Consider the following 14,546-nt stretch of genomic DNA (forward strand, 5'->3'; position numbering starts at 1 on the left):
AAGACTTTACAACCATATTAAATTTTCTATAAACAAAAGGCATTGAGTTGAATTGGGTTCAATTTATCCCAATTCAATTCCAACCCAATAAATAACCATGCCTCACTTTATATTGGGGTTAAGGTTTTTTAAGTTTTTTCCCCGTCTGTTAAGATCAAATGTAAACAAAAATTTGATTTTCAATTTTCGATTTTGTTATTTTTGGTTGCTTTCAGCGAAAAAGTGAGATTTAATTTCATCAGTGTACTTCCCTCCATTTTAACTACTACGTATTTGAAATGCTCGGATCGTCTTTCGTCTCCCAAAACCCACAGGATCAAGACGCCATCTTTTCGAATCGATCAACATTCTTTTTGAATCTGTGGTGATGTCAAAATCGAAGAAGACGAAAACCATCCATTCTTCACAATCCGGTTTCAGCTTTTCTCCCTTCAACGACGATGACGACGATTTTCAAAACCCAACTCAATCTTTGCCTCTCACCCAAAGAAAATCTAGCTCATCACAGCTACCAAAACACTCCAATGCTGCCATCAATCGACCACCCAAGAAGCCTAAAAAGAATCTGGCTTATCTTGGTAAGGAGAATCTTGAAAAGCCACCTGATTTGGGTTTGGGTTCGGGTTCGGGTTCGGATTTCTCTCTAGAATCTATGGAGTCGACTGTATTCCGCAACAATGTTAAGGGCGATGATGGTGTTTCATTTAAGGATGATGAGAAAGTGATGAAACCAAATGAGGGGCTTAGTTACTTGTCAAATTCGATAGAGTCTAGGTTGCTGTTGAGGTCAAGGGGTAATTGTGGTCTAAGTGATTGTGAAAATGCTGCTGTGAAGTCGGACGAGGGTGCGGATGAAAGATTTGACGACTATCAGGAGGCTGGTACTACACAGCTTGATGTGTTGCTTAATTTATGTTGTTCTTCTGAAAGGAAGGAGATCGAAATCGGTGATAACATGGATGTTGGTGATTCTATTAGCTGTCCCATGTGTGGAGTTGACATTTCTAACATGAGTGATGAGCTGAGACAAGTCCATACCAATGAGTGCCTTGACAAAGAGCAGGCTCAAAATCATGTATCATTCTCTTGCATCTGCATTGTTTCTTATTAATTGTATCATGTGTGTGACCTATTCATTTTTAAACAATTTCTAATGCTTAGATGTTTGGTTTGTTACCGTTTCCTTTTCTGTTGTTCTTGATTTTGGCTTTGCATGAACCATCATAAACTAGGAGATTCATAACATAGGCAAACACCAAAGTTCACATGAATTTGTTTACAATCTTTTCTGTTTCCGTTATTCAAAAGATTGTGAACATGGCAATGAAATACCTGTGTAAATTTATTTCTTATAATTCATCATAGGCTATTATTACCTTATAGCTTAAGTTCCATTGTGAATGATTTCTACTTTATGCAAACATGAAATGTATTTAGGCTATGCATGACACACATTTTCTTTATCTGCCAGTAGGACATGATAAATAGTTATATTTCATCTGGGAACTGATTTTCCATACTATGCAGGTAGATATTCCTGATAGTGACCATGTTATGGAATGCCCTGGGCAAGTTCTTGACGGTCCCCCTTCTGGAGCTCCTGGCCAAGTTCTTGATGAATCTTCTTGTCACCCTCCTGGGAAAATGGGTCACATCTCTCCTGTTGTAGAATGGTTGCACAATATGGGCCTATCTCGGTATGAAGAAGTATTCATCCGCGAAGAAATCGATTGGGACAGTCTGAAATGGTTGACAGAGGAGGTAAGCTTTGTACTATCTATGATCAGCTAAGTTGGCATCTTAATGTAAAATTTTATCTCAATGGGAAGATGCACAATTTTCAAACCATATCACTCAATATGCCACAAGTCTTTGTTGGTTCTTCATCTCAATGCATATACAGTTGCATTTCTCTTCTGTGAGTTTGTGAAGTTAAGAAATCAGTATCTGCATGTGGTTGTGGATGAGTTCCTTTGAATTTCAGGGAAAGAGAACAAATTGTTAGTAGGGTAAACTGCCTGCTCATTCTTTTGATCAATGTAACAAAATGATCGAGCAAAGAGCTTTTGAAAGAGAAGTTGGCTTAGTTAAGCAATAGCACTTTGCTGCCTTTACATATGGTTCACTTTACTAGGCAGTTTCATATTTTCTGTACATTCTCCAGTGCTTCTACTTCTGAATAACTTATGCCCCAGATGCTATAATGTTAAATCAATTCCTCTGTCATAATGTGAAGTTTTCACAATTCATAAGTTTGTGAATGTTGCTCAGTTGATGGTGAAGATTGGGATAAAAAATAAATTTCTATATCTCGCCATTGATTTTGGAATCTTATCCTGGCATGCTATGTGGTTGGTCTCACAACTCCAAATCAACCCCTGCCTTTATTTTAACAGAGATCACCTTTAATGATGATTTACCTGTTTGGTGCTGAAAAAGCTTCTTAGGCAACAAATTTCTTTGAACATGTAGGAATATATTTATAGCTAGTATTGTCAGTTTAGCAAACTCTTGGAGTCTGCCGCAAAATAGATTTCAAGTCATGAGCCACCTTGTGATGCTTAACCAATTATATTTGTTTCCAAAGTATTCCTTTATCATCCTACTGCCTTGCAATTTTGTTTTTCTGTCAACCTAAACTATTATTGCTTGTTGCTAAATTAAGTAAAGTTCCACTCTCTTTTCTTTTCCGGCAGGATCTACATAAGATAGGTATTACTGCTCTTGGTCCCAGGAAGAAGATTGTTCATGCTCTTAGTGAACTGAGAATAGAAGGTTCTGCGGAAATGAATATACCCGAAAAAGTCGCAGACAAGGAGAATAAAATAATCACAAATAAGCTGATTACAGATTTTTTTCCTGGCTTTGCTGGAAAAGTGAAAAAAAGTTGCATTACTGGGGCACAGGTTGGAAAAACCAACTCAAATGATGGTAATAAACGTGGTGGGGTGAAAATGCATTTCTCAAATAAAAAGCTCCGAGATATACCCTCATGGTGTTCAATAACTGGAACACCGTTCCGGGTGGTATGCTCTCTTACTGTTAGCCTGTTGCTACTTATGTCATGTCATTTATGTCATTTGTCAACGTGATTGTAGATGAGTTTTTTTGTCCCAAGTTCAATTACATGTTGATTTATTACTCAACAGCTTGAGCTACCTATTTAGTTATAAATTAAAAGCCTTCCAGATTGTAGCCTCATATTTTTCTTGATCACATCGCAATTACAGTGTCAGATACTCTATTTTCTAGATCATGCATCTTCTGGTTTATTGAAATTTAAAAGTTAAAGTACACTGTCAAATACTTCTATCAGTGTCTTAATTTTTATTCCCAAAGTTGTTTTTCACTGATTTTGATACTGCCATAGATTAAACTAATGATGCATTCGTGATTTCTAACTTTTCCTTTTCTACCAGGATGCATTTAAATATCTACAGAGGGATTACTTCTACTGGTTCCTTACTCACTTCCATATGGATCGTAAGTGCAATTTTATTTGTACTGTAATTTGCCAAATCTTGTTTCATGGATACAATGTCAAGGTCATATGGAAGCTTTTGCATGATATTTATTAACAACGCTCTTGGGGATATGAAACAATGACTGTACGGCATGATCTAGTTACTTCCATTGGTTTATATGATTTAGGCATTTGCTTCTCTGTTGCATAAAAACATGGCTTTCAAGTTTGGTGGTGAATTCTGCTTTATAGTTACGCTTCTACCTTAACTTAGTTGGGTATGAGCTCATGTTATTTGTTGACCACCGGAAGTATGGGATATGTTATATTTGGGTTTAACTATTTCTCACACATCCCTTATACCGAAACAAGGATATGTGGCATATGCCTATGGATGCAGCTTAGATCCACAATTGAGCTGATCTTAGTTTCATGTCTTTAAGTTAGAATAAATTGAAATGTAGTAAGGCTGAGGTTCAAAATTTGAAAATATTCTAAAGCTCAACAATTGTGGCCACCGGGTTTATCAGGGCTGATTTTTTGAGATCACAATTTGCCGGGTTTAGTTAAGCCTGGGACACCCTTCTAAGATAAATAAAAGCTGGAGTTCTAAGTGAGTTGACTGTTGGGTTAAAGCATAGTTGTGAAAAGTAGGCGCACCTAGGCACTGAGGCGCATAAGGTGTAAGCTTGTGGGCTTTTTGGATGTTGAGACGAGGCGTATTGAGGAGGCGCACTAAGGCGCTGGGCCTTGGCTAAGGCGCCGTAACTAGTCAAACAAACCTTTTGTCTATAGCCGCTAACCTGGACTGGCCTCTACACCAGTTGGACATCAAGAATGCTTTCTTAAATGGAAAACTAAAGGAAAAAGTCTATATGGATGTGCCCCCAGGACTGGAATCTGGCGAAAATCAAGGGAAGGTGTGCAAATTGTTAAAATCATTATATGGTCTAAAGCAATACCCACGTGCTTGGTTTGATAGGCTCACTCAAATACTAAAGAGAAGGCTTCATTCAAAGGCAAACTGACCACACAATGTTCACCAAACACTCCTCAGACGGTCGAATTGTTGTGATGATTGTGTAATGTGTATGTGGATGACACCATCATTACCATAGATTTTTTTCAAGAAATTGCCCGTCTAAAAACAGTTATTGGAAGAGAGTTCGAAGTCAAAGATCTGGGATGGTTGAAATACTTCCTAGGAATGGAGATCGGCAGATCAAAGAAAGGAATTGTTGTATCACATAAAAAAATATACTCTTGATCTTCTCTCTGAAACCGGATTTTTGGGATGCAAACCAACAAGTATTCCAATGGAACCCGCCAGCAGGTCACCTCAACCAAAAGAAGATGTAGAGCTAGTGGATAAAGGGAGGTATCAAGGGCTGGTTGGAGAATCAATATATCTCGTCCATATAAGACCATATATTGGATATGCAGCCGGAATGGTCTCCAGGTTCATGAATGGATTTTTGGGATGCAAGCCAACAAGTATTCCAATGGAACCCGCCAGCAGTTTTCCACTAAGCAAAACATGGATGCAGTGTTCCAGATCCTCCACTATCTTAAGAAAAATCCAGGATAGGACTTTTCTTCAAAAAAAAAACAAGTAGAAGAGACCTTCAAATCTTCACTGATGCTGACCGGCGAGGTCAAGAACCGTTGGAAGATCCACAACAGGTTATTGTACCTTTGTTTGGGGAAATATGGTAACTTGGAGAAGTAAGAAACAACAAGTGGTTTCTAGGATCAACGCTGAGGCTTAACTCAGGGCCATGTGCCATGGGATTTGCGAAGGAATTTGGATTAAAAGGATGCTCAAGGAACTAAGGCTTCTCAACAGGGAACCAATAAAGCTCCTATGCGACAACAAGGCAGCCATAGAAATTGCAAAAAACCCGGTGCATCACGATAGAACGAAACATGTGGAGATAGATTGACACTTTATCAGAGAGAAGATAGAAACAAGAGCCCTTGAGATCTCCTTCGTGCCATCTGAACTTCAAGTAGCAGATGTCCTTACTAAAGCTTTACTCAGGGGCAAGTTCGAAAAAATGATAAACAAGTTGGATATGGTCGACCTCCATACCCAACTTGTGGGGGAGTGAAGATTTTTTGGAGCTGTCAATAATTGCATCAAATACCTCGGGGATCCTGTCAATTAAGGGTGTTATCCCTGATTTCCAGCTTTCTGTTTTTATAGATTTTCTCTGTCATTTTCTTTAGTTGAAAGGATTCTCCTTATCCTTTCTTTGGTTGAAAGGATTCTTCTTCTTTTGTATAAATAGCCTTGCTTTGTATTTTATAATCAATAGGAAAATATATGAAAAGCCTTTTAGGCTTAACTCTGTTTGGTTTCTAGAATATGCTACTACTTATCACATATGATCCACTATGTGATATGATAATAAACGTCTTAATATAAGTGACGTATTATCACATGTGATAATATTTACGTCACAGAAAGATCTATAAATGTAAATATACATAATCACATATGATTAACAAAAGTATCTACAATTATCACATATGATTGATACGATCATCGAACAAATTATCATATGTGATAAAAACATATAATTATCTTTGTGATGAAATCAGTTTATTACGTATTATTAGAAATCGGTTTGGAAAAGAAACTCAATCCTGATGTATTAGGGATTATCATCACAGAGATAATGCTACCCTTTTTAATTTAATAATCTTTATTTTATCTATTTATTAAATAAGGTATGTGACCCATATTCTTTCTCTCCTTCTTGGAAATTGGTTTGCTTCTCTCATTATCCTCCCTCCCTCTCTCTCTCTCTCTATATATATATATATCCTCTCATAGATGTATGACATGGTATAAGTTTTATATCTCACTAGGCAGAAAACTTAACAATACCTTTTAGAATTATATAGAGGATATTATTGCCATTTTGTCCATTTAAATACAAAATAAAAAACATATAGAGCATGTTGGGATGAAAGCTCTTTGTTTGAAAACAAATGCTAATTTGTACTTTGATTTCCCTTGTGACTAACTAATATGTAGGACTTGCAAGATATTTATTAAATAAGATTGCTTAGTTCTGCTAAATTTGCTCCTTTTATGGCTACGGCTTATGTGTTAACTGCGTTGCTTGTAATTTGGATGCTTTTGCTGCTGCAGATTATCAAGGTCTTACAAAGGCTTTCTGCCATGGGAAGATTTACTGCTCTTTGATTACAGCAAAACTTGTAAATTTGAAGATTGGGATCCCATGGGAGAAGATTGAAGTTTTACCTCTCAACCAAAAGATAAACATTGCTGGAGTTGATGTGACATGCTTTGACGCTAATCACTGTCCAGGTTCCATCATAATTCTATTTGAACCACCAAGCTGTAAGGTGTGTTATTTTGACTATTGTTTTCTTTCGTCTATTTACTTGTTATAAGTTCTGAACTTGATCACTGTGTCTTTTCATGCATAGGCTATTCTACACACAGGAGATTTTCGTTTTTGTGAGGATATGACAAAGATCTCTAGTTTGCAGACACGTGTGCATACTCTCATCTTAGATACTACATATTGTGACCCTCAGGTATGCAAACAAAATGTTTCTAGTTTGGAGCTTTTGTCTTACGGTGAAATGTGAACTGAGAACAGTTTTGTTTTGCATGTTAATCTGAATGCATCTTGCATTTTCTGTTTTGTCATAGCTATGGTTGAAGCAAACTCAATGTAGGAATAGTTCTTGGCTGTAGATGAATGGCCACACAATGAGAGATATGATTAGAAATGATGATATCTGGAGGGAGGTGGTACTCATTTAGGTGAAGATGTGGCAACACTGGTTTGAGATGGTTGGTCATCTCCAATGTAGACCTTTGGATTCACCAATTACAAGGAGATTTGTAATATGGGGGTAATTTGTTCAGAGAGGTAGGATTGGCCAAGGTTATTGACATGTGTGGTAGTAGTGAATAGAGATTTGAATTAGCCGATTACACAAAAGGACTTGCCTTAGGAGTATGTGAATCTGTCACAGAGCCTAAGAGAAGTCCACCTATAGTAGTTAATTGATCCTATTTTTTAGCCCACACCAACCATAGTTGTTAAAAGCCAGGCGCGCCTAGGCTCTAAGGCTCAAGGTCTTGGGCTTTTATAAAGTCGAGGCTAGGCGTATTCATGAGGCTCACTAAGGCCATGCGCCTTGGCTGAGGTGCCTTGTGGGCCTAGGCGTTCCTCATAAGGAGTTATTAAATACCACGTCAAACCCCAATATTAAATAAGTTTTCTCATCTTCTAGACTTCTTAAAAACTGAGTTACTAAATAGATGATATAAGTCAAATCGTAATATTTTTAAGCACCTCTCTCTATAAATACTCATACCTCAAAACTTCTCCGTCATGGCTTGCGCTTTAAACCCTTCTCCCTTGTGCCTCTATGAAATACTGTTGGTTGCTGCATTGGAGTACTTGCTACATATTTGAGTTGTGTATAACTGTTTCTGTGTGTATATATACTTTTTTTATAAGACGCGCCTCATATTCCTGAGGCCTGCACTTCACGCCTGTGCCTTGCGCCTAGGCCCTGGGACCCCTTTGCGTCAAAGTGCGCCTTGAGCCTTAAACAACTTTAACACCAACTAGTTTGGGATGAAAGGCCTGTTGATGGTTATGTATTAATTCGTAAGTGATACATGAGTGAATGCTTATGAAGGAAAGAAACAGTGTGCAAGGGAGGCACTGCTAAGTTTTTCAATTTATTCATCGACCAAAGATAAAGTTTAAGATAAATAGAATAATGCCTATTTCTGGCCTTAGACCTTTTCCCTGGTTTAGGTAATCCTCACATTTTACTTCTATCTTATAAGGGAGTTTGGTTGATTTTTCGTTAAGTCCTGTATGGATAAAGTTGTTTGTGTGATTAATCTGTCTGTATAGATCTGGAAGGTTTTTTGCATAGGGAGAAAGAGAATGTTTTTGTAATTGGGAGGGGAAGGTTTGGAAACAAAACTTGGCTTTCTGCATAAACCTCCCCCACTAGAAGCTTACTGAATGCACTTTCTATATAAGCCACTATCAAACGGTCATACATGGCTGACCACATAAACTGTGATTCCCGTTAAGCTCATTAAGCTGCTAACAAACAAATGTTGATAACTGATCTGTGCCCTGGAGTCCTTTTCTCAATATTCTAGAGTTTGAAACTGTGGAATAGAAATACGTCTTTGAAGGGGGACACTTACTGGGGGATGGCGATGGGGGTTGCTTGATGTAGTTAGATGAAGTAAACATGTATTGTCCACTCATTGGCTATCTAGACAACAAATATCTGATAGTATATGTTCTTGGTAAACAATACTATTAACATTCTTGGTCTGCAACAGGAACTTTAGAAGGCTAGTAATTTATTTAATTGCGTATAACATGTGGTCTTAAAATCGCAGATTTGGAATTTGGTGCGTCCTTACAGAGTTTAGATGAGTTATCATATAATTTTAATACTTGCACACATTGAAAAAGGAATTTTTTTTGTGAACATGGAAAATACACGCATTTACACATGTCTGATGGTTGCTTAAGTTTATTAACAATCCTGGCAGTATGACTTTCCGAAGCAAGAGGCTGTAGTCCAATACGTCCTTGAGACCATTCAAGCTGAAGCTTTTAACCCAAGAACACTTTTTCTGATTGGCAGTTATACAATCGGTAGGGTTCTCTTTTTATTTAATTGATCACTTATTTTAAAAGGATATCATCATTCTTTTTCTTCTATCTAAAATAAAATAAAAAACAGGAAAAGAAAGGTTGTTCATGGAAGTAGCTCGTGTTCTCCGTAAGAAAGTATATGTTACTGCAGCAAAGATGCGGCTTTTAGAATGCTTGGGAATGCCCAAGGAAGATATGCAATGGCTAACCTTGGATGAAAGTGAGAGCCACATTCATGTTGTGCCTATGTGGACACTTGCAAGCTTCAAAAGATTGAAACATGCATCTAACATGTATATGGTAAGAGGTTCAAATTTGAAGTTCTTTTTCACATGCTAATTGAAAAACGTCACCTAAATATAGAAGAGGCAAAGCAGAAAGCACCATAGAGAGAACAAAATTTGGAGTAAAAGATGGCTGACCACTGATATGCTCTAAGACTATTTTACAGTAGACCTAATCATCTCGATTCTCAAACCCAAGATGACAGCCATAAAAAAGAATACAAAACATGACATCAAAAATACGCTCGAAACTTGTTGGATGATACCATGTCCCTTAAGTTGCTCCCTTCCTAGCACTATAGAAACATATTGAAGGTGTCTTCTTGATTCATAGATTTGATCCATTGTTGGAGAAGGAAGGTACACCATTTGGGTGCTCACTTATTGGCTTGGGTTGTTTTCATTGCCTTTCAAGATATTTTCCCTTCCATTTGTAATTGTTATTTTCCTTTTCACTTTCTTGATCATAGAAATTAAGAAGCCTAAGCAAAATGCATGCTTGAACTAATAAATGCTCCCACTGAAAACACAATATCTACCCTGGCAACTCTTGCTCATGAAGAGATTTAGGGCCATTTACTGAACAATTACCGGGTAAGCGCTTACCGATATTACTTACCTTACCCATTGAGCATGGAAAAGATCGAGAATCTTATCTGGTAAGAGGCATAACAAGGACCGAGAGTCTTACCCAGTAAGTTGAGGGAAAAGACTCTCACCCGGTAAGTGCTTACCGGGTTTAACAAACAATCCATTTTGATGGCCGAGAGCGTTACACGATAAGATAAGTGAGGGTGATGTTTTTGGCCTGTAAGCACTTACCCTTCTGTAAGCGCTTACCCTGTAAGACCTTGGTAAATGGCCCCTTAGAATTTCTCGTTTAAGGTTGAGATATATCTTACTTCAAAATTAGTAACATCTTTCGGATGAACATGAACATTATTTGGTGTTAGTCAGTGCCATTCAAGTATGGACAGCTCTCAAGGTTTTAATTACACATATTGTATAGGCTGTTGTATGAAAGGGACATCATCCTACCATACAATTACAAGCCAAAAAAGTAGGTTATGAAAACATTCATGGGTGTTTCTTATTCCGTACCCATTAAATGCTTATAATAGCATTTACCAGTGCAACATAACTAAGTTTCTAGACACTGCAGTCCTTCAGTCTCAGAAGTAAATGTCAAGCCAGTGATATGTTATCAAATGTATTCTGAGATTCTAGAATGGTACAAAGGTCAATGGGTATCATTGATAGTACTCCAAAATCATATGCATCTTAGTTTTTGTGTCAAAAGATTTTCAAAGAAGGGCCTGGGTCTTCATAGAAACACCCGCTCTACTGTTTTGGGTGGAGAACAGGTATGTGTCCATCCAACTTGATGACCTTACTTTTGAGTGAGATATATTGGTTTCTTTCGGTTTGGTTTGGTTTGGTTTACATTCATATCTGATTCCATTACACATGAAACAATATTATCAATCTGTTCAACATGATGTCTGCTGCATCATTAAGTTACCACCTACACCAGTACAAAGCACGTGGTCACGTTAGCATTTTCAAGTACCCTAAAGAGAGCACCAATTTGGATGTTATCTTTATTGCAGTCAGTAGTTTACCTTCAATAAGTTCACCTTTTGGCTCTTTTATACAGCACACAAACATATATCACATTAACTAGAAATGTTGGTACAGATGTTCCATGATCATAACAGCTCAATGTTGAATGACTTCCATGTGCTCCTATTTATTTTGCCATTTTTTTTTCATTTATGATAGATAGTATTGTTGTTCAGGGTCGATACAGTCTTATAGTTGCTTTCTCTCCAACTGGTTGGACTTTTGGTAAAGGAAAGAAATCATCCCCAGGGAGAAGGTGGCAGCAGGGAACTATTATAAGGTGATATTATGTGTATCCAATGCAACTAATTTAAGCTTTTTTTTTACACTTGTTATACTAAGATCTCGTCTCAAAACAGCTAATTTTATCTTAAATTACATGCTGATGTTGGATATACTTGAATTCTTTTTCTGGTGCTGCTAGTTGATAGCATTCTCAAAGTGAGTTTGTTTGTAATAGTAGATCAATGGCAACAATGTGCCACTAATCTGGTTTGTTTATTCGACTCCCAGAGTGTGGATCCAAGTGAAATATAAACTTTTAAGCATTAACCAATGTTTCTTTAATAAGTGAAAGTGAGCAAAAGCCATAATAATCAAGTTGCATAATCTTTTGATCATGAATTAGTGCAATATTTTGTAGGTATGAGGTGCCATACAGTGAGCATAGCAGTTTTACAGAGCTCAAAGAGTTTGTCAAGTTTATATCGCCAGAGAACATCATCCCAAGTGTAAATAACCATTGCCCAGAGTCTGCAAGCAGGATGGTTTCTCTTTTATCGTCTTAATTTGTTATACCAATCTCTCCCACGATCAAATCACAATTTTCCGTTGCTTCCAATGTGACCGGTTACATGAACTATGTTTAAATACTGAACTCCAAATTGCACACAAACTAAAAGGAGCGCTGCCATGGTGCAAGACGCATCTCTGATGTAAGCTAAGACATGCTCCATGGTGTCTTGAGGCATGTCATGGGGCAAGTTTCTTTGAAGGTGGTGTTTGACTTTTTAATCTTTACTTTTTAGGTTGTCTTTCTTTAATCTTTTATGAGCCTTGATATAACAAGTTTCGTAAGCTCTATGTATATGTGTTCCAGTGGCCAAATGTCAAATATAAAAATATGTATGGGGAATCTAAACAAATCAATCTATGAAATAGTAATTGGACGAAAATGTTGCTGAATGATTTTCATTAATCACAAGTATGGGTTACAATGTGATCTAGTTACAAGAATGTATGAGAGAGACGAGATCTAGGGATAAACACTTTTAGTTACAAAAGATTTCAAGGAAAGTTACAATCAAAAGTTACATTCAAAAGATCACAAGAAAGAATAGCTAAACATTTTTATTTATAGCCAGATAGGAGAGATGGTTAATTTAGTTAACAAAGGTTTGAAAGGATTCTGACATATAGATGCTTGAGATATAACCCTCGACAAATCTTCAGAAAAAGTCCAAAACTCTAAACTTAGGCTCAAAGACCCACACATGGACCAATTCATCAGACTTTGAAGCCTTTGATCTTACTTGGCCTTTGAACTCGAAGCTTCTAACTAGACTTCACTCTTGAACTCAAAAGGCTTTGACTGTTAGGCTCATAAGCATACGATCTTCAACACTTGGCATTTTTCCAAGCATATATTTGTCAATACTTTTTCAACTTTACACGAGGGATTCAACAATCTCTCCAAGTGTTAAACAACATATCAAAAAGAATAAACACCATATACATCTTGAACTTTGATCCATACAACTCTTAGGAAATCTTTAAATTTAAGAGTTTCTGATATGATTGATATGTTCTTTTCTTGATTGTTCTGTTTGAGTTTTTCTACGTTTCAAAATATTTTTCACAAATCCATCTCATGGTAGATCAAAGTATTTGTAAGATTCATGGGGCTCTAAATAGCCTTTTAAACTTGAATTCATTTCTATAAACTATGCCCAAATATGGAGGAAGAATTATTTTGCCTCTCTTGGTTCCTTCCAAATCATCACAACCTTCATGAGGTGGTTCAAACATTCTTTGAGTATTTTTTGTTCCTTGATGAATATCTTCAATCCCGATTTGACCTATCTGTTAATATATGCACCAACTCTGTCTTCATCAACTCTTGAATGGAAAAGGGCAATATACCATTGAAATCATAGGGTGACATTTTGAGAAAACCAACATTCGTGACTTTGTATGTTTCTTATTCATTCTTAAAAAACTGATTCCATATAATACATGTGGTCCCGTTAAGGTCTACAAGATGTGTATAAACAATTTGCAGAAGGGGGGGGGGGGATGAATACAAACACAGTTAACTTTTCAAATTTAAAATATATATTGATAAAGAAGGATTAATACAGATTTTACAAGATTGTTTGCGGAAAAGATAAGGTAAAGATAACCTATCTAAACAATCTAAGTTACACACAAGTTCTTAGTAAGGAGAAAATGATTTGCTGTTTAAGACTTATAAGAAAGTAAGTTCTTTCTAGGCAAGAACTATTTAGAATACTTAAAAGGGATTCTAACTTGCTTTTGAAGATAAACGTATTGTGTTCTTAGATGTGTGTTCTTTCACGTATGAACGTAAGAGTTAGGGTTCAAGAGTAAGAGTTATCTCTATTTATACCCATTGCATTAAATGCACATTTAATGCAATGCAGTAGGATTTGAACACGCGTCAAGCGTTTAGAGAAAGACTTGTCCTTTGCCATAGTGAATAGTACAAAAGCCTATTCATGAGCAGACATCATTTCATGGAGTTGGTGGGTAGTAGAGTCAACTAATCAGCTCCGTACCGTATTATACTCTAGAAAGGGTATGTTTGTCCTTTGTGTGTGGAAGGACAAGACAAAAACAATCTTGCTTAACAAGCTTCTTTGATCGCTGAATGCTGGAATAACGAAGGTCTCTTCAGCATTTGCTGAGGCTTGGGCAGTCTTCACATATATGTAGACTAGGTTGTAATCACTGAATGCCGCTTCAGATCACGAACTCGGCAGTGTCTAATCTTCAGTTTCACTCTTCAAATTTCGTTGAAGGTTCTTTGGTCTGAGTTTTGTCTTCTTGAAGTATCACCGTCGTTGATGGATTTACATTACATGTTTTCAGCGATCACTGAACAGACTCAGTGATGATCACTGGAACTGAAAGATAGAAACAAAAATACTTCGTATAAGGTAGAAGGGATTATCATTAAATCACTGAGAGAGAGGATCAACAATATCCCCCTATTTGATAATAACAAAGCAACATAATGAAAGTTGCCTTATCAAATAATAGTAAGGAAAAGTTACATATAAAGAACATGTCCCTTTTAACTGTTTTGGGATCTTTTTCAGTGAGTCAGTCTTTATTTAGTAAATTTTCTGAAGTTATAAGTTAAAAAAAAAATAAAAGAAGGGAAACTGAAACTGAAAACATGTTCACCGACTTATAGATTGTTAGTGAATGTAAGAGTAACACTGGAACTCATAGACTTGTGTCCCT

The 14,546-nt window shown here is 36.8% G+C and overlaps 1 protein-coding gene across 1 annotated transcript; it reads left to right on the forward strand.

Moving 5' to 3' along the window:
* Nucleotides 1–367: 367 nt before the first annotated feature.
* On the forward strand, nt 368–12,154 carry LOC112503323 (DNA cross-link repair protein SNM1). Its single transcript, XM_025107384.1, has 10 exons — nt 368–1,094; nt 1,610–1,761; nt 2,697–3,026; nt 3,420–3,483; nt 6,624–6,841; nt 6,926–7,036; nt 9,045–9,150; nt 9,239–9,450; nt 11,234–11,337; nt 11,701–12,154. The coding sequence occupies exons 1-10, from the start codon at nt 368–370 to the stop codon at nt 11,843–11,845; spliced, it is 2,169 nt and encodes a 722-aa protein (XP_024963152.1). The 3' UTR covers nt 11,846–12,154.
* The last annotated feature ends 2,392 nt before the right edge of the window (nt 12,155–14,546 follow it).

Source organism: Cynara cardunculus, unplaced genomic scaffold (assembly GCF_001531365.2).
Source record: "Cynara cardunculus var. scolymus isolate 2C unplaced genomic scaffold, CcrdV1 Un_Scaffold_2866, whole genome shotgun sequence".
In the NCBI taxonomy this organism is placed as follows: Eukaryota; Viridiplantae; Streptophyta; class Magnoliopsida; order Asterales; family Asteraceae; genus Cynara; species Cynara cardunculus.